The sequence below is a fragment of the Typopeltis vanoorti genome, chromosome 4 (genome assembly GCF_054136105.1).
Source record: "Typopeltis vanoorti isolate ZY-2024b chromosome 4, IOZ_Tvanoo_1.0, whole genome shotgun sequence".
NCBI lineage: Eukaryota > Metazoa > Arthropoda > Arachnida > Uropygi > Thelyphonidae > Typopeltis > Typopeltis vanoorti.
Window position 1 is genome coordinate 129,484,475 of NC_143552.1, and position 25,526 is coordinate 129,510,000.

The 25,526-nt window shown below is 35.0% G+C and overlaps 1 protein-coding gene across 1 annotated transcript in view; it reads right to left on the bottom strand.

Moving 5' to 3' along the window:
- Positions 1-25,526, bottom strand: part of LOC150107671 (uncharacterized) — a 236,160-nt gene that overhangs the window by 131,955 nt on the left and 78,679 nt on the right. The window contains exons 6-7 of the mRNA XM_090392165.1: positions 6,795-7,033; positions 804-890 (exon numbers count right to left, since the gene is read on the bottom strand). Coding sequence (XP_090248291.1) covers positions 804-890; positions 6,795-7,033 — 326 coding nt within the window. The remainder of the gene's footprint in view (positions 1-803; positions 891-6,794; positions 7,034-25,526) is intronic.

The following is a 25,526-nucleotide window of genomic DNA, read 5'->3' on the forward strand; positions in this document are numbered from 1 at the left end:
AAAGGATGAAACCAAGAATATAATTTCTTGGCATCTTTAATTTATGGTACAGAGAGTTTGGCCAGAGCCCCATGAAGCAATGAACCCAACTTGCCTTGTAAACACAACTCAAGGTTCTGGTGGTGGTGTCATTGTGTGGGGAATGTTCTGTTGGTATGGAACAGGTCCTCTGATATTGCTGGAAGGTCGGGTATCTTCCAAGCAATATCTAAACAATGTTTAGATATTGCTTGGAAGATCAACCAAGCAAAATTGAGGTATAATGTGAAAACAGTGGTAGTGGTTTTAGGTAATATGATATAAGGTGGAAGTTGACAGGATGAGATAATTAGTTGGGTGTTGCAATAGGTCAGGAATGTGGAACAGAGACAAAGTGAATTAACTGAAACAACCGTCACCCAGCAGGTGACGGTTGTTTCATGGATGACAGTGCTACTCTCCATTATGCAAGAACTGTTCAGCAATGATTCAGCGAGCATGACAGCGACTTCCACCATCTTCCCCGGTCACCACAAAGCCCTGATCTATACCCCACTGAGAATGTACAGGAAATGTTAGAAAAACAGATCCATGAGCAAAGTCCTCTTCCATCAAATCTAAACAAGTTAAAGGATTGTCTAGTGAACGCCTGGTATGTTGTGGACATCGATGCAATCCAACACCTTGTGAAATCTATACCAAATGTATGTGATGTAATTTGGGCTAAAGGAGGTCCAACACAGTATTAAATAAAAGTTTCTAATTCAGGCCAGTATATATATATATATATATCTGCTTCAGAAATACAGTTATATTATCCTTACCTGTTGCCGTGTTGGCACAACACTAGACTGAGTAGTAGTTGATGTTGTTACAGTTGTCTGCGTTGCAACAGAACTGGCAGGGCGTACCTCAAGATGTAAAAGAAGTTAATGTTATATTATGCTAATTTTCTCAATCTCTGTGTACCAAATGACACAAAATATATACTTTTAAATGTCATTGCAGCATCCATGAAAAATAAAAATAAAAAATAAAATAAAAATTCCATATACAAAAACAATACAAAACCAAGAACTTTTTAGGTCGTAACTTCCATACAAAATTACACACTTAATGATTTGGCAAGAGTGATAGAAAAGGATGGATGCAAGAGGTCTTCACACTATGGCCTGGTTATGCTGCCTGGTCAGTGAAGTAATCTGAACTGGCCTATAAATGATAGGAAGAAATTATATGCAGCTGTAGTTTCTGAATGTGTGCATGTATTGTCAATTATGAATTCAAGTCCAACTGGCCTGTCCTGCTTCCTATGAATAAGAAAGATATCAGCTTCTATTAATTTTAATTCCTTAATGGAAGCATCAGTTAACAGATTCACTACAACAGAAATATGATGACTAAAGTTAGCCATCCACTTCTCTAACTGGACAGACACCCAATGTTCACCATTAGTTCTTTGTCCAATTAGGAAGCTGATTTATTAACACAACTACCCCAATAGGGTTGACTAATGCAGGACAGATGTTCAGAACTTAATCCTAACTCTCTTTTTAACTGGAGGTGACAATTATAAAACAGACTAACTTTTGAAGTTCTCATCGTTTTTTGATGTTATTAGTGGAGAATGCATGTGCAATAATCCCCCACCCAACCACAGTGGAAGAACAATTTGCTGCTTGGTAATTGAAGGGTTAAATAACTGAATGTACAAATACATGGTAGTGCATGAAATGCATTTTTGATACACCACCAGAAATGCATCAAAAATCAGTTAGCACACTAACTCATTCAAGAGTTGATTAATTGAAGGTTCATTCATTTGAAGGTCAGATAATGAGAGATCACTGTATTTAGTTCATTACAAAAGGCTTCAGTAAATAACATTAATTTAAATTAACATGACATTTTGAAATTTATGCATTAATTCTGGATTTTCATTTTTATAATTTCATACTTTTCTAGTTCTCTACTTCTCTACATTATATTATTTTTTGCATTTGTCATCAAGGCATTTCAAGTAATTCCTTTTTTCTATTATCATCCATTTCTTATTATATTCTTTTCCCTCCACCATTTTCTCTGTTCTATTTTCTAACATTTTCTTTGTTCCACTTCCTGTCAATTTCTTTGTTCTGCTTCCTCCCATTTCTTTTATTTCCTAGAAATGGAGTAGTTTTGCTCAAACAGGTGCTTGATGGCAGGAAAATGACTTTTCTGTTTGAAAATGACCATACCACCCAAGATTAGCTCTGCTCACACATTCCTGAATGTTAACAATGCCAGGTGTTCCTTTCTAATATCTTCATTTTTTAATATAATTCAGCCACTAGTGCCATCTGTTTACTCTCCTAATTTTTCTCAGAATATCTTTGTTTTCCAGTCCTGGATCAACTATTTTATTTCTAACCCCTAGTCCTCAGATCCATAAGATTCAAACTGGTTTGAACAATGTAGCTACTTGAGTGTTTTGACTAATTTCCCTGCTATTTCATACATATTTATTCAGTTGACTTCCCACTATACCATGTGTTTATTTTGTTGTGTAATTCCATATTTTTATTTTTTATGTATTTATTTTTTTTTTTAATAATGACTTCACACATGAAAGATCACAAGATCTATAACACAACAGTGTCATGTATGTGAGAGTGATATATGAGAGAGAGAGAGAGAGAGAAGAAGAAGAAAGAAGTATTACTTACCACTATAATAATGGAATTAACTCGCATAAAATATTCTTTATTAGTAGAATTTTCGCCTGAGTATCACAGGCATCATCAATACAAGTACAAAGGCTAATTAAACAATAACTGATATATTCACAAAGCACCACCTAAGTAGCTAAGGTTAAATTTTCTAAATCTATCTAAAAAAAAAAAAAATTTAATTAAATAAATAAATAAAAAAAAATATATATATGTATATACAATTACAAAAGTTAGGAAAGATTTGCTGATTTATAGAGTACTATCTCCCACAAGGGAGAAAGACGTAGACCATCGGATCTGTTTAGGTTAGAGGAGTGAAGTAACGTTTCATGTTTCTTTGTAAAGCCATTCCACGAGGAACCGACTTTTATGAATGACTTTTTCCAATGAATTTCACAAAAGTTGGTTCCTCGTGGAATGGCTTTACAAAGAAACATGTGAAACGTTACTTCACTCCCCTAACCTGAACAGATCCGATGGTCTACGTCTTTCCCCCTTGTGGGAGATAGCTTTATAAATCAGCAAATCTTTCCTAACTTTTGTAATTGTATACACACACATATATATATATATATATAAATTTTTATTTATTTATTTAATTTTTTTTTTTTTTTTAAATAAATTTAGGAAATTTAACCTTAGCTACTTAGGTAGCACTTTGTGAATACATCAGTTTAGCCTTTGTACTTGTACTGATAATGCCTGTGATACTCAGGCGAAAATTCTACTAATAAAGAATATTTTACGTGAGTTAATTCCGTTAATATAATAGTAAGTAATATGTCTACTCACGGTATTTCCTTACTGAAACTTATAAGAAAGAAGTAATCAATTGATGTGTTTTTTAAAGAGTTGGAGCTTGTACTCTGAGTAAAAGAGTATAGGGCAGGTTGTTCCATAGATCAGAGGTGAATGGACTGAAGGAAAATGATAAATTTGTTCAGTATGTTTTAATTTGGACAGTGTGTGGATGCTGGGAAGGGGCTGCTCTAGTTATTACATGATAAGAAGAAAGTGGAGGAATGGTAGTGGCCAGTTCATCAGAGCAATGCACATGAAAGCACCTATAATAATAATAATAATAAACATGATGCAGAAACAGAGCAACTTGTAGGAAAGTGACTGAAGGGAGTCTGCGAGAGAGAGAGAGAGAGAGAGATCACCTATTAAGCAGATCATTTTGTACATCATTAATACTCCAAATGTGAGAACAATATTCTAAGGTTGGCTGGAATTTAGGAATTTAGACTTATATTTAGTCTAAGATCAAATCAAAACACTAACATTGTCTGGTATACAGTTAGTGTTTTGACTAATTTCTCTCTTATTTCATATAAATTTATTTAGTTGACCATTTTTGCTAATTCTTTTCTCTATTTCCATATTTGCTAAAAATTGTGCCTAAATAACTGAAACATTTTAGTTGTTCTATAGGTTCTTCATTCAGGATGCAGTTGATGATTTCAATGTTCCTTCCTATTTTCATAGTCTGTCTTTATACTGTTAATTTTCATACCAAATTTATTATAGCAGTTATTCAACTTAGTTAGGGAATCCTGCAGATTTGTACTGAATTTATTTAGAAGCATAACATCATCTGCATTATGTAAATGGCTGAGATGATTAACATTTCCAATATTGCTATCAGGTTTAATGCTACTTTCCTTCAAGATGTGATCCATACAGATGTTGAGTAACAGTGGAAATAATGTGCACCCTTGTCTCACATCTGATTTAACATCAAGCCATCATCCTGTACCTTCTTTAATTCTGATTGCTGACTTACAACTCAAATAGAGACTATATGTTTTTTTAATATAATGACCTCATGCATGAAAGGTCACAAGACCTAGAACACAAGAGTGCCAGGTATGGGTAAGTGATTGGGGAGAAAGGAGTAATCTATTCATATGTTTCTTAAGAAGTTGGGAATTGTGCTCAGTGTTGGGAAAATTTTTTAAAGTATACAGAGGTGGAAGTTCATTTGGCATGATTGGAGTTGAACAATCATGCCAAATTGTTCAATTGTTTAACAAAATAAGAAGGAAAGTGGAGGAATAGTAGTGGCCAGTTCATGGAACTGGCCACTACCATTAGAAATGGCAGTGGAAACAGAGCTCATGTGGGAAAGTGACTAAATGGATTCTCTGAGAGAGAGGGATCACCTATTAAACAGATCACTCTGTTCTGTATATATATCATCAAGAATTCTTAGAGAAGTTTGAATGCATCACTCCAAATGTAAGAACAATATTCCAAGGTTGGTCAAATCTTAGACTTATAAGGTGTTAGGATTTGAGCAAAAGACAAGTAATATTTTAAATGAAAAAGAACAAATTTTTTTAGACTCTGAGGAGGCTATTGATAATGTGTTTCTGCCAGAATAAGCTGAATATGACAGTCAACCAAATAAGAGAAAGTGATCTTGAATGATATTGGAAACTTTATGAAAAGTAAGTGGGAGTGAAGTAGGATCTTTCTTGCAGGTAATAAGACAGATCTGAGTTTTAATAGCATAAATTCACTAAATTGTCTTAACTCCATTTCAGAATGGTGAGGAGATCACTATTTAAGTCACTTGTTATGGAAGAACTCGAGGCTTCAATCATTTGAATATTTTATTACAAGATTTCTTGAATAAGGAAAAGGAATGAAGAGCTGTCATCAGCAAAACTGTGATAGGATTTGAAGTCAGAGAGAAAGAAGGCCATTGATGTAAAGGCAGAAGAGCACAGTACAGGACCCTGGGGGTCTTCAGCATTGAAGAAACTCCTAGCTTCCAGTGAGGAAGCTAGCAATCCAATCAACAGCACAGGATGGTAGCTTCTTCAGGAGGCCTCAATGCTAGACACAATTAAATACCTTTGAAATTTCGAGAGTGACCACATAGGATCATTTGTTTTATGATTTAAATAAACAACTCGCTTCTTGTTATCTATTTATTCCATTTAGATTGTACAGCAGGCATGCCCACTAGTAGACAGCATGAGTTTATGATTGGGAGAAGTTTCAAAATGTGAACACCATAGAAACATTGCCATAAATGCAAGGATAACTCAGGTCTTAGTGCCCTTGTCTTTATACAGCACCATAAAATAGATGAGTCATCGGTTTGATGCCTTATCTGGAAGATGACCTTCTGTTTCATCTCTTCAAGATGCTTGCAAAGTAGTCTCAACAAAAAACAAAGTCTCACTTTGCACGATATTTAGAAGTCATTTATCTGTTTGTGCAGTACATCAGATCACTTCTGTAAAATCATGTGCATGATTTTGCTGTCATCTACAGTGTTTTTTTTTCTTTTAAACAATGTTTCTGTGCATTTCCAGAGTTTATTAACTTATTCCTTCTGATGTTCATCATTAAACACTCACAGTGTTAAAGTGTTTATTATTTTTTTAAAGAAAAGTCTTTTTGATTACAAATTAAGCCAAAGACAGTAATATAAGCTTGTTATTGTAGTTGATGTAGTGCATTCTATATAATGCACTTCAGTATCAAGAGATGGTAGTGGGAACACTGGTTTGCTAATACATACATTTATTTATAGAAGAAAAGCAAAAAAACCTGCATCAAAAACTAAAAGAAAGAAATTTAAACATTCATTACCTTCCAACAATTTTGGCCTTCATATTGCATTACTTAAAAGGCGAGGAAGCTGTCCCCATGAGCCCATATATTTATTAGTGAATTTGATTAACATTTCACTAGCCCAGCAACTGTATCAAGCAGATAATTCTCATTAGAGACCAGGATGAAACCCTATGAGGACAAATGCCCTCTTCTCATTATCTTGAATCCCACATTTGAAAGTTGCGTTTTTCTTAAGCAGGCTGCATCTTAGTGAACTTCAATCATTTTTGAACTATTTCATTATATAAATGAAATTACATAAATTAACTCTTTTGTTATTTGGGTAATAAATAAGGATATTTATTATTCTTTCTTTTAGTAAATGTTAATTTATATAATTTCTTACTTCAAGTATTCCTATTTTTTCATGTTACTAATAGAGATCCGTATATACTTTTAATAAAACCGTCCACAGGTTTCCATTACTGATATACTACTTATATACTGAATGGGAAAAAAAATGTTGTTTACCTGTTTCTGCTTTTGTACTTGAGGTGTTGGAGTGAGTGCAGGTGGTGGATGAACTGGAGTGGCAGCCATAGGGACAGCATGAATAGTAGCTGCTGGAGGTGGTGACTGAATGAACATGTCTGATTGCTGGCTACGAATAAAAATGGGATTCTGAGTAAGCAATGCAGGAGACTGAAGAGCTCCTGGTGTTGCCCATGTTATACCTTGAGGAAGTGAGGCTCCTATTGCCTGAAGAGAGCCTGTATTATGAAAATATAAATAAAAATTATAAATCAAATTATAAACAAAAAATAAACTTAAAAATAAATTTCTTCAGTTTTTAGTAGGAATTATGGGAAATAATCATTATAAAGGATTTATACAGTATATAGCGTGAAAAATTCATTATGGCATTGAATAATATAACAATAGGTTCACAGAGAATTCATCGCGAAAAAAATTCATTATGGGGAAAATTCAGCATGCAAACTATTCATCGTGGAAAAAATTCGCTGAAAAAAGTGAAATGATATTGCATTGATATATGAAAAGTAAATGCAGTGCAAGATAAATTTCACAAAATATAGTTTTTTTATTTATTTATGTAGTATTTATTTAGATTTTAATATTTTTATTCTTATACATTGAAAATAAGATTTTATTGATTGGTGAGTTTCCTAATTTCTGTTTCATCTTAAAAAAGTATAAATATTCTTTCTTACTTAGATTTAGATACTACAGGTGGAATATTAATATTTACAAAACTGGAATAGGGTAGTTTAGGAAGAAAGAGCACTATATTTCTTCTTCTCCAACCTTTCGGTTCTGTCCACTGCTGGACGAAGGTCTCCCCCATGATTTTCCAGATCACTCTGTTTTCTGTTTCTCCCATCCATCTCACTCCTGCAATTTGTTCCAGTTCATCCCTCCACTTTCTTCTCAGTCTTCCTCTTTGTCTTGCTCCATCCATTGATCTCCACTCTGTTGTTTTTCTAGTCCATCTTCCATCACTGCATCTGGCAATATGGCCAGCCCATCTCCACTTAGCCTGTTTAATTATTTTACAATATCCATGATACCTGTTTGAGATCTTATCCAGGTATTTGTCTTCCTATCTCTTAATGTTATTTTTAGCATACTTCTTTCCATGCAATGTTGTGTTGTTCTCAGCTTTTTGTTTAGGGCTTCTATTAAAGTCTATGTTTCTCCTCCATATGTTAGGACAGGAAGTATGCACTGGTCGAAAGCTTTCCTTTTTAGACTCATAGGGGTGTCACTTCTGAATATGTCTCTCATTTTCCCATAAGCCATCCATCCAAGGTGAATTCTTCATTCAATCTCTTTTCTTTGGCACTCCTCAAAGGATAACAATTGGCCCAAATATACATATGAAGTAACTTATTCTCTTTCATGGTTTTCAACTTTGACAGTTCTATGGTTAATATATTTATTCATCATTATTTTTGTTTTTTCTCTATTTATTTTTAATCCAATTAACTCTGGAGGCTTCATTTAGCTGATTTAGCCTTTCTTCCAGATCTTCAACATTATCTGTTATTAGGACAATATCATCTGCAAATTTCAGATGATGCAGCCTTTCTCCATTTATGTTTATTCCTTTTGTTTCCCAATCAAGGCTTCTAAAAACTTCCTCTAGTGCAGCTGTAAATAATTCGGGAGATATGGTGTCACCTTACCGGATGCCTTTTTGTATTGGGAACTTTTCACTGTTTTTATATAATTTAATTACAGAAGTTGCATTATTGTAAATACGTTTTAGTGTTTTAATATATGGTTTCTCAGTTCCCTGGGTTTCAAGTGCTTTTAGTGTTGCAGATGTTTTAACTGAATCAAATGCTTTTTCGTAGTCTATATAAGCCAGGCATAAGGGTTTATTGTATTCAATGGATTTTTCAATGAGCTGTCGTAATGTGTGAATATGGTCCAAAGTATTGTAATTCTTTCTAAATCCAGCTTGTTCACAGGATTGCATTCCTTCTAGTTTAGATTTTATTCTATTATTTATAATTTTTGTGAAAACTTTATATATGGGTGAGGAGTAGGCTTATAGGTCTGTAGTTTTTAATTTCTTCCTTATTGCCCTTTTTAAAAATAAATATTATCAGTGTTCCAATTTTTTGGAATTTTTCTCTGTTTTAGGCATTTATTAAAGAGTTTAGTCATCTGTTTGATGACAGGGCTTCCTCCCAGTTTTAAGAAGTCTACCATAATTCCATCTTCTTCTGGGGCCTTTCCATTCTTCATTTCTCACAGTGCCATTTCCACTTCACCTTGTAAGATCTCAGGGGCATCAGGGTCTTCCTCGCTCGAGTTATCCATAGATGATTCTTGGATGTCACGGTCTTTGTCTTCATAGAGTTCAGTAATTCCTGAATTCTTTTGATTATTGCATCTCTATTTTTTATAAGATCACCATTTTTTCCTTTAACAGCAGCTATTTCCTTTGTTCCAACTGATAATGTTCGTCTTAGGACCTTCATATTACTATTGTTTTCTATTGTTTCTTTAATTTTCCTAGTATTATATGATCTAAGTTCATGTTTCATCCTTCTACGTATAGTTTTAAAAATTTTCGCATATTCTATTTTATTGGTGTTATTCAAATCTCATTTCATATCTCTTCTTTTCTTCATCAGATCTAAGGTTTCCTGTCTTAGATTTTCCCTCTTTGGTGCCTTTTTTACACCTCCTATTTCTAGTGCACAATTCAAGATAGATTTTGTTAATATTTCATTAGCATCATCGATGGTAGTAGCTGTGTTTAACTTTTTTATTCATTTTTGAGTGATTCTCTATAACAGCTTTTATTGTGGTAGAGGTTTTGTAAATTCACTAAATTGGACTTTTTTTTTCTTTTTATGAGCTTATTCTGTTCCCATTTTTTGTTGATCCATACTTTTGCCCTTACTAGTCTGTGGTCACTTCCTGTATTAAATCTATTAAGCACTTTGGTATTATTTATTATATATCTTCTGTTGGAGAGGATGAAGTCTATTTCATTGCAAGTTTGTCCATTTGGGCTTCTCCAAGTCCATTTTCGGTTGATTTTCTTCTTGAAAAAGCTGTTCATAATAAAGAGGTTATTTTCTTCTGCAAATTCAATAAGTCTTTCTCCTCCTTCATTCCTCTGTCCAAATCCAAATTTACTGATGGAGTTCAGATAGTCATCTCTGCTTCCAATCTTGGCATTAAAGTCACCCATTATAATTATGTAGAATTCTTTAGAATTATTTAATGTGGATTCTAATGTTTCATAGAAATCTTCTATCTCTTCATCTGGATGGTCCGTAGTTGGGGCATATATTTGTATAATTTTCAGTTGGTATCTTTTATTTATGAAGAGACTTAGTTCAGCTATTCTTGATGTTATTTTATTAACAAACAGGACATTGTCCTTGATTGTTTTATTTATTAGGAATCCTACACCACCAGTTGAGTTTCTGTCACATTCACAGTGGAAGAGTAGATATCCATCTTTTAATTGCATAAGAGTTTCTTCTTTCCTTCTTATCTCTGAAAGGCCCAAAACGTCCCATTTTATATGGTCCAATTGCTTCATCAGTTCTTCCAATCTATCATCATCCCATAGAGATCTGCAGTTATATGTTCCTTCTAATAACCTTCTATCATTGTGCATTGTAGGTGGACTCATTGTAGCCAGTGGAGACTGTAGCATATTTTACGACCTCGACCCTCTGCCTAAGTCCAGGATGCGTCCCTTTTTATGCTGGGTGACGGACGAGCCAGTATGTAATTTTCCTATTTTATTCATCATTTGCATTGTCTTCATGGGGAAGTATTTGGCCTTATAGCACCATGCTGGCCAGACAGGTTGGTGCCTCACAATAGTGCATAAGATGAAATGACACAGCAAAATAGGAAAGATTCACCTCTAGCCCTCGAATACTCTAATAGCATTGGGGGTAAGGAGCAAGAAGAGAAGAAAGAAGCAAGGAAGGAAGAGGAGGGACCAGTCTACAGATAATATAACAGATGTATATTACATGAAGTGAGGCATGGTCCAGCATCAGGTACCTCAGGTTTGCCATGCCCATATTCACTAAAGTGAGCCCCTGGGCACCATATTTAAGAATATTCATTTTGCGAACCATTTACTATTTTTTTGCACACTTAGACGCCCATCCAGATATGACGCGTGTGTGTGTGTGTGTGTGTGTGTGAATGATATATATATATATATATATAATACAGTAATCCCTCGATTAATGCATTTAATGTGTTCTTTAAAAGAGGCACATTAATCGAAAAAGCACTAATTGAATATAATAACCTATAGGAAAAAGTATAATTCATTCCTGAAATTTCTTTTTTGATCCTTAATTCTTTTTATAAAAGAATTATGGTATATCTCTAGGTCAGTTAAAGGAAAACCATGAAGTTCAAAGACAAATTCAGGATAAAAATTTATTATTCTACTTCTTAACAAAGAATTGAGTTAATGTAGTTTGGCGGGCATTCTATTTCTTTTTTTTTTTTTTCATATGACTGATGGTATGGCCCTATTGCCTCTTTTACTATTCTGCAACTTTTATTACTTCTCTCTTCATCAGGGTCAGCCTCTAAGCATTGCTTCTAAAAAACTCTGATTGTATGAAAAATATTTTCAAATTGTTTCTATGAAATATCTTTGGGCCTTGTCAGTGATTAAATTTTCTTCATATTCTTTAGGATCTTCTCGCTGTGCATCCAAATTTAGCAGATCAGAATCACTCAGTTTCTCAGAATGAGATTTAATTAACTTAGATTATTTGAAGTCTCTAAATTTGCACAATGTGGAAGAATGTGCTTCCAAATGGCTCACATTTTGCTAGCAATAATTTCATTCAACTTTGCGAGTTTATAATCAGGCTGAGATTTCTCAGCCTGATTATAAACTCGCAAAGATTTGGCCAGAAAAGTCTTGGAAGGCATACACTTCAAAAAAAAACTGGTTTCATCAACATTAAATATTTGTTCTTCTGATTTGGCCAGAAAAGTCTTGGAAGGCATACACTTCAAAAAAAAACTGGTTTCATCAACATTAAATATTTGTTGGTCACAATAGCCCCCTTCTTCCACAATTTTCTTCAAAATCTCTGAATAATTTACAGCCACCTCCTTATCTGCACTTGCAGCTTCACCTGTGATTAGAACATTATGCAGGCTATTTCTTTTTCTGAAATGCTCAAACCACCCAGCACAAGTGTGGAATTCGCCTTATTTTCCATCAATGGTAGCCCTTTCTTTCAAGGTTGCAAAGAGACTTAATGCTTTTGATTTAATAAGGTCAGTGCTTAACAGGATCCATTTTTTGGTTACAATCTTCCATCCATGTAGAAAGAAGTCTGTGTGATTCAATCATTATAATACTTTGATTTTGAGTGCATGCATGATGAACTTGAAACAGCCTTACCTTTCTCTTTGTATTCAGCAGCTTTGCTTAAAATTGCTTTTATAGTTGATTCACCCATTTTTGTGTTCTTTGTCCTATCATTGCTCTAGACTTTCCTTGTTCATTTTTCTTTATTATTTCAAGTTTTTCTTCCAATGAGATCACTTTTCAAATCATTTTCACATTTCCACTTTTTTGCTCACTAATTCTTTTACACATGATAAAAGGTTGGGAAAATACTTAAAGGAAAACAATTGCAAAGGAGGCAACAGATATGATCAGCAAAATGTTATATAATTAGCAGACAACATAAATTTTGGCAGAAAATTTGGAACAAATATGTACATGGAAACAGGAGTATGCCATTAAAAAATAACTTTGTAAAATATTTTAAATGGGTAACTAAATTATTTCATCCTGGTGAGTGATTTTTTAAAATAGTTAGCCATAAAAATGTATACATAAAAAATTTTAAAAGCTGTATCATTTATTTTTAAGATGTATATAGGTGCACGGGGTGCTTAAGGGTCAAAGCTGTATAACTGAGAGGAGACCTCCACATAGCCTTTAAAGGAATGCGGAGAACCAACCAGGCTTCTGACCTAACGTCCAATCCTCACCTTCTCGTGGTGCACCCTGTTGGGTATCTACTTTGATACTGAATGAACGAGGATGGGCTGGCAATTTGGGATTTAGACGACCAAATTGTATTCTTATTGGTTAAACCAAAAGAAAAAATGATGGTACAACATGACAAAATTTCATGCCGGCTGGGGCGTCGCCCGGTTAAACAATGCCCCCGTTCTTTTCACCAGGGTGAACAGCGAAAAGTCAGCTACTGGAACAAATCTGAAAACAAACCCCAACTCAACATCACCAGAGTTAATGATCGGTACTATCAACGTAAGAAGCCTGAATGGAAAAGAAATGGAGCTAGCTGAGGAATTAGTTAAGTACCAGATCGACATAATAGGGGTGACTGAAACAAAAAAGACCAAAACTGGTGAGATCTTTCTGAGCAATAAATACAAAATGTTATATTCAGGCAATGACAATCAAGGAAAAGAAGGAGTAGCCATAGTATTCAACACAAAATACGAGGCTAATCTTTTTGAATGGTAGTCAGTCTCAAGTAGAGTAATGTGGGCAAATATGAGAATCGGGAACTGGACAATGAGACTTATTTGTGCCTATGGTCCCACAGAAGGTTCTACTAAGGTAGAAGTGGAGGAATTTTTTGAGGCTTTAGAAAAAGCAACTGACACAATGAAAAAGGAAAAGTTGGTCCTTGTTGGGGATCTAAATAGCAGAGTAGGAAATGATTGTGAGACATACAAAAATATTTTGGTAAAATTTGGTGAAAAGAGCAAAGCTAATAATAATGGCAAATATCTGTTGGATTTCTGCTCAGGACATGGACTGGTTATTACTAACACCATGTTCCAACATAAAAATGTGCACAAATTCACATGGAGAGAAGAGGCTAGGAATAAGAAAAGTCTCATTGACTATGTTATTGTCGATAGTGATGTTTTCTCCCTGGTGCAGGACACCAGAGTGTACAGAGTATTTGAAATTGGAAGTGATCACTATTTAGTCTTGAGCAGGATAAAATTGAATTTCATATTGAAAAGAATAACATGTAAGAAAGTTTTAAAGCGAATAAAAGTTGAGCAACTCTCAGATGTGAACTGTAGACTAAAATACAGAAAGATTATTGAAAAGAAAATGAAAGAGTTTGAGAACAGGAATCAAGCCTTGGAGATTCAGTGGCAAACTCTGAAGAAAACATTGATTGTTTCTGCCAGAGAGGCATGTGGTGAGGTTGTGTGCAAGAATAAAAAAATCAGAACTCCCTGGTGGACACAGGAAGTTAAAGAGGCAGTGAAGGAAAAGAAGAAAGGATATCAAAAGTTCCTGGCAAATAAGTCAGCTTTTACTCTTACAGAATACAGAGACAAATGTAAGAAAGCTAAACAGTGTGTAAAACTAGCTAAACAAAAGTCATGGGAGGATTTTCGCAAGAATATAGAAAATAAATATCAAGAAGGTGGCAAAATATTCTGGAGGTTGTTGAAGAAGCTTAGGAATGGAGGAAAGAGTGCTGTAAAAGGAGTTAGAGATGATAAAGGTGACATGAAAACAGGAGAAAAAGATATCCTTGGAGTATGGAGTAATTACTTTGAAAAACTGCTAAATGAAACAAGCAGTGATGACAGCACAGTGATAAAAAACACTGACCAGGCATGCAGTCAGGAATACATATCCATACTTGAAGTAGAAAAAGCCATCAAAGGCTTGAAATGTGGAAAGGCAGCAGGAGTAGATGATGTTCGACCAGAAATGCTGAAGTATGGTGGTATAAAAGTCTTACAGTGGCTGCACTGCATAGTTCAGAAAGCCTGGACAGAGGGACAAATTCCCGATGATTGGAGTAGAGCTCCCATATATAAAAAGGGAAATAAAACTGAATGTAAGAATTACAGAGGTATTTCCCTACTTAATGTTCCTGGCAAGATCTATGCAAGTATACTTGAGAAACGGTTGAGAAGAATTGTGGAAGAAAAGCTTGGTGAAGAACAAGCTGGATTCAGGCCAAATAGAGGCTGTCAGGATCGGATCATCACTTTACGACAAATAGTCGAGAAAGCCTGTGAATATAACAAAGATCTGTATTTAAGTTTTGTCGATTTGGAAAAGGCATATGACAAGGTGCCAAGAGAGAAGCTATTCAATACGCTGCAGTTATATGGTGTCAATGGGGCATTATATCAAGCAATACTTAGTCTTTATTTGAATTGTAAGTCAGCAGTTAGAATTGAAGGAAGTACAGGAAGATGGTTTAATGTTATATCTGGTGTGAGACAAGGATGTACGTTATCCCCTCTGTTATTCATTATCTATATGGATCACATTATGAAGGAAAGTGGTATTAAACATGATATCAAAATTGGAGATGTTAATGTCAGCTCTTTGCTTTATGCGGATGATGTTATACTTCTAAATAAATCCGCTACAAGTCTGCAAGATTCTCTGACTAAATTGAATAGCTGTTGTAATAGATATGGTATGAACGTCAGCAATAAAAAGACAAAGACAATGAAAATAGGCAGAATCATTGAAAATGTCAACTGTGTTGTGAATGGAGAACCAGTGGAACAAGTAAAACATTTCAGCTACTTAGGCACGATTTTTACTGAAGATGGTAAATTAAATATAGAAATGGACAACAGAATCAGCAAAGCTGGTATGGTGGGAAGTCAATTGAATAAATTCATATGGAGTAAGAGAGAAATTAGTCGGAACACTAAATTAGCTGTATACAAGACAGTGTTCAAACCAGTTTTAACTTATAGATCTGAGAGCTGAGTCAGAAGTAAAACACTTGACCAAAGACTAGAGACTGCAGATATGAGAGTCCTGAGAAAGATTATAGGCGTGAACAGATGGCATCAATGGCAATATCATATTAAAAATGAGAATATTAGGAAAGAACTTGACATTATCAGCATCCAGAAATCCGTCAGCAGAGCTAATCTCAGGTGGTATGGTCACCTGAACAGAATGGGCGAGGAAAGATTAGCAAAACAAGTGTTCTCTGCCAGGTTGGCAGCAAAACGACCCAGAGGAAGACCAAGATATAGGTGGATTGATACGGTACAAAGTGCCTTAGACGATAGAAATATAAGATCTGATAATGTTGGAGTCTTGACAAGTAACAGACTGATTTGGAGGAAAATTGTAGATAGGAAGTTAGTAATGATGTAATTTTTTCATGTAGTACTGTCATATCCTGTACATCCCTTGAAGGTACATGGCAGGAATTTGATGATGATGATGATATAGGTGCACTAATCGAATTTGGGTACAAAAAAAAAAATGGCGCACTAATCAAAAATGCACTCATTGCGGGGGTGCATTAATCGAGGGATTATTGTATATAAAATGTGTGTATATCAGTGGCGTAACGTGATCATTTTGGTTGGGCGTGCTGTCATGTTTTCCAGGAGGGGGGGGTCATCAACAAATTTTTATAATTACTGATTTAATTAAATAATTACATCAATAAACGTCTTTTAGCTTTTTTTATGCAATTATTTGTCGATAAACTATAAATACATTATTTTCATTTTGCATCGATTTTAATGATCTTTAATTCTTGGGGAAAAAAAAGGTATTCAGAATTAATAGTTTTTATCACAATTTCATATATTAAAAAATTGACTGGTATTTTTATTAAAAATCAACTAATTAATTAATCCTAAATTAAATTATTTCAGTTTAAAAGCAAAAAAATCATAAAACTAACAAGTAAAATAATATTAAATTACATACACTTACCTTTTAAAATTTTTTTTTTTTTGTTTAAATTTGTTTCACTATAAATTTACAATTCATACTTTACTCTGTAATTTACTAGACAGAGGGCAAACTAACCAGTCACTGTTCACAAATGAAAAAGATGAACCAAAAACAGGAACACATATTTCTATTACTGCAATAAAACACGTGTTGTTGTGTCGTACATCCTGGCTCTGAATCCGTCATCTTGTTAGAACGTAGTTCTTATTTAGATTATCTGTTTTTTATTATCTTAATTAACTAATCCAAATATAGAGAAATTTATATTATCCTGCACCACCCTATATTCAGATTAGTCTATATAATATAGTGGAATCAATCATCAACTAACTTTAGCAATCTCACTTTTCTACAGGCCAAGTTTAAAATAAATATTTAAGGCTTCCGCAAGGTCCGATAAACTTTATGAGCGGTGCAATGAAGAAAAATCAGGCAAACAACAAATTGAATCCATAAAATAAACATTTAATATAGGGTTACAGAACATGTACTTTTAAGTAAAACTTTAAAAACAAGAAAATGCAAATCAGCTTAGTCCAAATACTCATAACAAACATAAAGCATTAGGCATCACACATTCAGCTGTCAATACTATATTCATTCAAATAATTGAGGATGGTCAACACAGTTCAATGTTACAGAATCTTGCAGTAATTATTCTTAAAGTAGAATTCTCTAATTCTCTCTTAGTCAACTAACACTTAATTTAATTATGAGGCAGTTATCGCTTCAGGGGGGGGGGAAACACTTTAAAGCTCCATACTTTGGCTATTTTTAGTAGAATGCCACAGTTAATGTTAAGATACATCAGGCGGAGCTAACTCTTATATCTTCACGCTGAAATATAAAAAAGATGGACTGCTCTTACTGGGTTACATCTTTTACACATTGGATTTGGTATAGGCACACTTAAAATTGTAGTTAACTATCACTCTGAAGCAGCACTATTCAAAAGAAATCTTCATTATAATAACTGAAATGTTAAACATAGAGCTTCATAAGTCATGATGCACTCATATTAGGTAATCTACTTATTCCTTATTTATTACTATGCATTAAATTCAGCCTTGAAAGTTTATTTTACACTTGGTTAGACTATAATAAATTTAGTTTAAACCTTTATTCAAGTGTGAGCAAACAAAGTTTGCACCTGAAAGTATCTTCAGGACTGGGGTAAGGTGGTACAACACTGGGAAAATCGTTGCAAAGGTGGAGCAAGCTCACAACACTCCTATCTCAGTATCTCCCATAATGCAAAACACATCTCCTTGCAGATATGTATAATGTTATGCATTAAGGGGAGGGCCACTACCCAGACTAGTTTTGACCTTTATTGAGGTCTCTTCGGTGGGAGCCAGGCCCAAGTGGAGATACCAGCAAGAGCAAGACGTTGCTGACTATAAGGGTGAAGCAAAATGCTTTTTTAATCCCTGCTATCTGATAAGGATTGCTGTGTGAGGAAAAGTTTATGAGCTAAATGCTCTGCCTGAGTGAGTGTGATTTAGAGATCTTCATTTGGAAGTAGGATGGCCTTTGGTCTCCTGTATTTTGAGAAGTCTGTTTCATTATAATTGGCTGCTTGTTGCACTAATTCATTTGGATGTGAAGAGGATACTGAGAAGAACTTTACTGCTGAAGACTGCAGGAAAGAGTAGATGTAGGGGATATTTGTATCCTGGTGGAGTTGGACATTTCTGACATACCATGGTGCGTTCAAGATCATGCGGAGACATTTGTTTTGCACTTTCTGTAGTTTGAGTATTTGTACTTGAGGTGTGGCTCCAGGCTGGGGAAGCATAAGTAATAATGGGTCGAATCATCAATTGATAAAGGAGCAGTTTTATTTTGGTATCCAGCTTGCTATTCCTATTGATAAGAGGGTAAAGCTGTGCAATGACTCTTGATGCTTTCGAACATGAGGCTTTTATATGTGAACTGAAAGTTAGTTTTCTGTCCAGCAGTACACCCAGATATTTAGCTTCTGGTTTCCAGGGAATCTTGGTATTAAATAGGAAGATGTCATCTTTGGGAGATATTGAGTTTTTAGTGAAGAGCATGGCGATACTCTTCTGAGGGTTTACTTGCAGTCTCCATTCCGAGAACCAGTGCTCTAATCTCTGCAGGTTTTCTTGCAGTTTCTTGGTGACAAGGTGTGGTTTAATAGATCTGGCTAGTATAGCTGTGTCGTCTGTGTATAGGGTAATAATGGATGACATTGGATTGTGCGGAATGTCCACCATGTAAATCGCGAAAAGTATCGGTGCCAGAAGAGACCCTTGAGGAACTCCTGCCAAGATGCGTCGCTGGGTAGATAATATATCATTTAGTTTGACTTGCATTCGTCTGTCACTAAGAAATAACTTTATGATTTGGACTAGATCTAATGGAATGCCAGCTAAAATCAACTTGTATAACAGTCCAAAGTGCCATAATTTGTCGAACGCCTTTTCTAAATCAAGAAAAACTGCTCCGGTGTATTGATGCCAATTATAACTTGTGATAATGAATTCTATTAGTCTATGAATTTGTTGGGTGGTACTGTGAAATTGGCGAAAACCAAACTGTTCTGAAGGAAGGATGTTTAATTTTTTCACTGAAAGTTGAATTCTGGAAAGGATAGCTTTTTCTGCTATTTTGCCCAAATTAGATGAGACGATATGGGACTTATGGGACGATAACTTTGAGGCTGCTGAGGATCCTTGCCTGGTTTGTATATAGGAACTACGTCTGCCAACTTCCATGCAGAGGGGAAGTACTTAAACCTGAACACAGCATTTATTATTGTTGTGAGATATACGATGGCCTTTCGGGGTAGCAGTTTAATAACTTTGTTGGAGATGTCGTCAGGCCCTGGAGCTTTTTTATTCTTTAAATTCTTTATAATGTCATAAATTTCAGCTGGGGAAGTAGGTGTGAGTTGGCTGGTACAGGTATCAGGCCGTTTTAACACGTGTCTGACGTGGACTTTGTAAATATGATTGAAATTTAGATTATTGTATGAAGGGCTACACAGTTTTTCTAAATTTTTAGCTATAGTTTCGGCTTTTTCTGCACCTGAATATTGTTTACACAGATGCAGAAAAAGCTGAAACTATAGCTTTGAGAGGAGGAAGAGATTTGTTTTTGATGTTTCTCAGGAACTTCCAAACGGATTGATCACCAGGTGATATGGAGGCTAATTTATCTTCCCATAGTTTGTTTCTATGGACTTTAAGTGCATCTCTCACTGCACTGTTCATGTTATTGAGATATTTCTTGTCTTAGGGTGCTCTGGTGTTGTGGTATCTTTTTCTTGCTTTATTTTTCTCCCTGATTAAGTTCATTATGTCATCTGGTAGTCATTTAGGCTTGAAGGCAACTGAATTTGAGGTGATAGATGCTATGGCTGTGTTGATTTGATCAGTAAGTTTATTGACTGCAGAATCAATTTCTTCCTTGGAATTAATATGAGGGATGGGATCAACGTAGTTTGGAAGCATTTTGGATAGTTTTTCCCAGGCAATGAAGGTATGAGGCGAATGGGGAAGATCCCTCTGATAACCCAGTTGGAGCAGAATAGGATTGTGGTCTGATGATAACTCATTCAATGATTCCAGGGAGTACTGTAGGTTGACATTCTTAAGGACAGCTATATCCAAGACGTCGGATGAGCCAGTAGGACTGTGGTGAGTTGGCACTGAGGGACCAGCCACAGTTGCGCAATTTGAGCTTGTGTAGTTAAAGAGGATGTGGCCATTCCTATTTATAGACCTACTGCTCCAGGCGTGATGTTTTGCGTTAAAATCTTCGGCAATAATAACCGGCAGTTTAATACCGAGGATAGCATCCAGATCTGTGGTCAGCAATGTTTTTGATGGTGGGTTATAAGCAGAATATATTTTTATGTTTCCGATAGAGTTTGTGATGACATTGATACCTGTAAGTTCGAGATTGGTGGTTGTAGGAATGGCTACAGCATGATGATTGATGTGATTTTTAATGAGGATGGCTGTGCCACCACCTCTGTAATCCAGTCTGTCATTCCTGTAGAGTTGATATCCTTTGAATTTAGGATTGTCAGCAGGTCTTAGATGAGTCTCATTAATTAATAATATATCCGGATTATATCTGTCATTGAATTCCTGCACTTCTAGTATTTTATTTCTAAGGCCGTTGGCATTCCATGAGATAATCATTAGAGAATCTGGGGTAAATTTTTTCCTATGCATTGGAGAGTGCAGATAAAATGAACTGTGTTTGCTGCAAGAAACTTTTTGTAGTGCTCAGTAATGGATTTGCGTTACTGAAATCCTGTAACATATTTACAAGAGAAGAGGTGATGATGGCTGTTATATTTGAATGTGGATTTGTCATATTCTGGTCATGGATTGCTTTTTTGGGGCGGGCCACATCAGCATATGTTCTTGTTTGGTGTTGAAGATTTATTTTCTTAGGGGGCTCAGTTGATGGTGGATGAACACCTGTCATCTTGTTCAAGCTAATAGGAGCCTGATGAACTTGAGCTTCTGGGGCTTTCGTTTCTGTCAGTGAGGTAGACTGACTGATTAACTCAGTTTGTCTGTTTTTTGGGTGGCAAATGCACCCTCTGTAATTTGCAGGGTGGGGGCCACCACAATTAGCACACTTAGCCGGGGTAGTTTTTGGCCTGGAGCAGGTATATGTGGGGTGGGTGTCACCACATTTCAGACATCTGTATTGAGCTTTGCACAACTTCTGGGCATGACCAAATTTTTGGCATCTATGGCACTGCCCAGAAGAGGCCCTCTTCCTAAGTGGCTCTGGTGAGACCTTAAGCCCACAGATTGTCTTCAAGTTATAAATATCTTTATAGATGTTGTGTATTTCCACCAATACTAGAGGCATAGGGGTCTTGTTAGATCTGTACATTCTACTGACTTTGATGGGAGGCAGATCTTGCATGTTGAGGTCAGCAGCTATTTCAGCTGTTTCAATGTCTTCAGATACTCCTCGGAGTACCACTTTAAAATTTTTCTCCGAGGTAAGTGTGAAGGTATGGTATTGTATACCTCTTGTGTCCAACTGCTTGGTTAGATTTCTGTAGTCAGACACTGTAGTGGGCTGAATTTTGATGCCCTCCTCTGTGTTCTTGGCAGTGGAGTAATTTATCTGCAGGTTGGCCATGGTGGTTCTTAAGGCTGTCCATCTCTGCTTTTCCCTAAGAATGACTGGAGGCACCTTTTCATTGGTGGAGGCAGAGGAATCTGTGTTGGGGGGCATCTTCATCCATGCCATTTTCATTTACTGACTCTGAGGCGAGAGTTTTGCATTTTTTACGCGCGTGCCTCTCTTCTTGATTTGAATGAGTAGAGTCAGAGATAATTATACTTAGTTTTTCCTCCATTTGAGGAACGTCTTCATTTTGATCTTCATCAGTTTCGGGTAAAGAGTAAAGATTCAGGAAGCCGGGCCATTCACGCTCGAACTTCTTAAGGAGTTTCTTTACGAAGCTGAAAGCCAGTCCTTTATCTAGAGAGTCTATAATGATATCAGGATCTATCAAGTTTGATGGCAATTTGAGCTTAAATTTCCTTTGAAGTTTATTTACAAGTATGAGCGCTGGCTCTTCATCCAGCAAATCTGTGAGGGCATCCAAATCTAACACATTCATCACTGACAGTTTGCTTTTAACCGCAAGTAAATGGATCTGAAATAGATATGCTAACAATGGCGATTCTAACGGCTGTTAGGCCTAACGAATCGCCCTCGTTGCAATTAGAGTCCACTTACCTTCGCTGATGTTCTTGAATACAGTATAATCCGCAATTTAATGACTTTAAACACGTCTCAGCTAGTTAATCTAGCAGCTAAACTACAAAACCAAAGTTTCTCATATTTGATTAACACTCTATAAACATAAACAACTTTGCAGCACTATATAAACATCACCTTCACTAAACTTATCAGGCTATAATTATCGCTTTAAAAAAGCGACAGCTACCACTTATGTACTCTAATGTTGTCCAATAACGAACTACACATGTGCTTTTAAATACCCATTTGCAAACTTGGATTTTTTCGCTTTTTTTGACGAATGCAAATCTCATCAAAATACGGCTCTTTTTAAAACCGTGGAGATACCAGGCAGAAGCATTAGCAAGGTCATCTCTACCTATAGGAGTTGCCAAATGGTGTGCCACCTTTTTATTAAATTACTCTGGATTTAGACAAAGATGTTGCACTGTTCTTCTTCATAACAACTGGAATTCGTTGTAATTTTAGAATTCCGTAGAAATATTCCGAATTGCCTATTAATTTCTCGGTCCTTTCATAATCTATTTACGGCATTTCCAAATCCCCATTACTGCACCCCTTACTTCACTCCTTACTGTCCATAAGCTTTCTTCCCTGTTTACCTTCGTTCTCCAATTAAATACGTTCATTCTTCCCACCAAAATCTGGTTCTAGCTAGTTCAGCTTATATCAACTTCTTCTGCCTTCGAATACCGTAGCTCACGGTCCACGGAAATGCTATCTAAAATTAACTCTGTTTCCTTGACAACATCCAATCAGAAGAATTACATAAAATTACTTTCTCTTTCAGTAATGATAAATAAAAAAAATATATATCACAGTTCACATAGGGTACATTAAACTTACATATATACATTCTCTTTCAGAAATACAAATAAAGAAATAATCCATAGTTCATATAAATCACATTCAATCATAATAAACACAAATTCTATAACATACATGCACAGCTTCTTATAATATTATTATATAATAAAGTAAATTAAAAGAATAATATTTTTATACAGAGCCTTATTATTACTATTACATTACTTAAGATTATATTATTAAATAATAATAAACAAAATTCAAGGCAATTATATGAATAATACACTATAAGCAAGAGATAAACAATAAATAACATTTACAAGTCTTGCCTTTGACATGGAGGATTATGTTGGATTCTGAAAGAAGTATTAATAATTTTCATTTCTGTTCATTTAGAATCCAACACGTGTTCTATGGCTACCCCACAACAGGCCAACCCATAATAAAATTTTAAGACAGACAAAGCATTCCCAGGGTTGAGAGTGTAAGATTACATATCTCAATCAATTTTATGATTATAATTTGTGGAATTTTTTAATCGATCCAAGTGCCCCGTCCCCACCTGCAGATGCCCATGACCATGAGATTGCATTTTATCGATGTATGAAAGTTTTGAGAGGGCATAGCACATCAGCACTCATCTTAATTGGTCCAATGCAATTAATTGTAGGATAACTTTGAATACTTCTGCGTAGAGTGGGGGAACAATCTGTTTTATGATTGATTAGAAAACAACAATGCAGGAGAATGCTATATTTGGTTGGTATATTTGAAATACTCAAAGATGAAAATATGTGAACCATCATTTATAAGACATGTGAGAATAGGAAGGAATAAGTGTGAGTAGAAAGAATAATTAATAATTATCATTTGTGATATGTGTGTCCTATAAGTTGCTGGGTAGAGCAAATAGCACGATCCTATAAATTCTAAACATGAATGAGTGAATTTATGATGGCATAATTAAAAAAAAATAAAGAAACTTATGAGAGAGAGAGAGAGTATTGCAGGAATAAATATGGTTTTCATGGCGCATCAAATCATCTCGTAAAATTTGTTGCACATGTTACGTGTATTTCTCTGGTTTGTGTATATTTTGCTCCATTTTCCAAGAATTTTATTTTGTTTACTGAGACCCAGCATACATAACATCCGATCATTATCGGAATTATCCACACTTTCGGGAATCCTAAATTCATTAGTTTTTTTTTTTTTTTTTTTAGTATCAGTGGTTCTTCTGTCTTATCAATCTCACATATGCTGGTATTTTGTTGTAGATCAATAACATTTTATAATACACAGAATATTCATTTTTATTCAGGAACAGATACTTTTTACTGTCTGCCGTTTCCAAAGACTAGAATAAAAATGTCTCTATACCGTTAAAAAAACTTTGCAACCTCAACAGATGCTATACTGCACAAGCAAAAGAAAAAACAATTAGCATTTTTCTCCTAACATACACTTTCAGATTTCCAGTTCCAGAAAACGTGTAACAGCTGTTTGTAATAAAGCTGTTGAATATAGTAATCTCTCAACTCATGACAGTGACAACATTCAATTGGATTGGTTGACACAATAACCAATCACAGCCACTGTGCAAAGTGAGCTCAAAATTAAATTTTGAGCTCACTTTGCTGAGTGAGCTCAAAATTTAAGCTCTTCACCAAGTAAAATGTTTACGCGGTGAAAAGTGCCTTCTTCATGAAGCACTAATGCTTTATTACCCTCGTAAAGAGGACAATGAAGCATTAGTACAGTATATTGTGTTCAATTTTAGGAATTGCACGAAGTTTGCAAACAATTGGATGAGTCTTTAATGGGAATAAATGCAAAAATATAATATCGGTGATACTGATATTTCGTGGATGAGCACTGCACACCTGGAATAGTCGCCCCTGATATATATATATATATATTTTTTTTTTTTTTTTTTTTTTTCAGTAAAGAAGACTAAATATAAAATTTAAAATTTCTTAGTGTCATAAAATACTGGTATTGGAGAAAAGGTAAAGACTAGTATTAAAGCCAGATGGCAATTTAGCTTATGCTGATTAACATCATTATGATACCATTTATGTAATTTTGTTATCATTTTCTTTAATATAATTAGTCAAAATTGTATCTATGATCTTAAACTAGCTCTGCAAATTAGACATCACACCTGGATGGATGTGTAAATGTGCAGAGCAGAAAAATAGTGAACGTTTAGAAGAATAAATATTCTTAAATATTGTGCCCCCCCCTCTCTAACTATTCTTAAATATTTTGTTCTCCCTAGTAACTATTCTAACTATTAATAAAATAGTTAATAAGAATAACAGGAATATGTAAATAGTTAATATAGATATTAGTTGGAAATAACTATTATTCCTAAATATTCTTAAATATGGAAATTA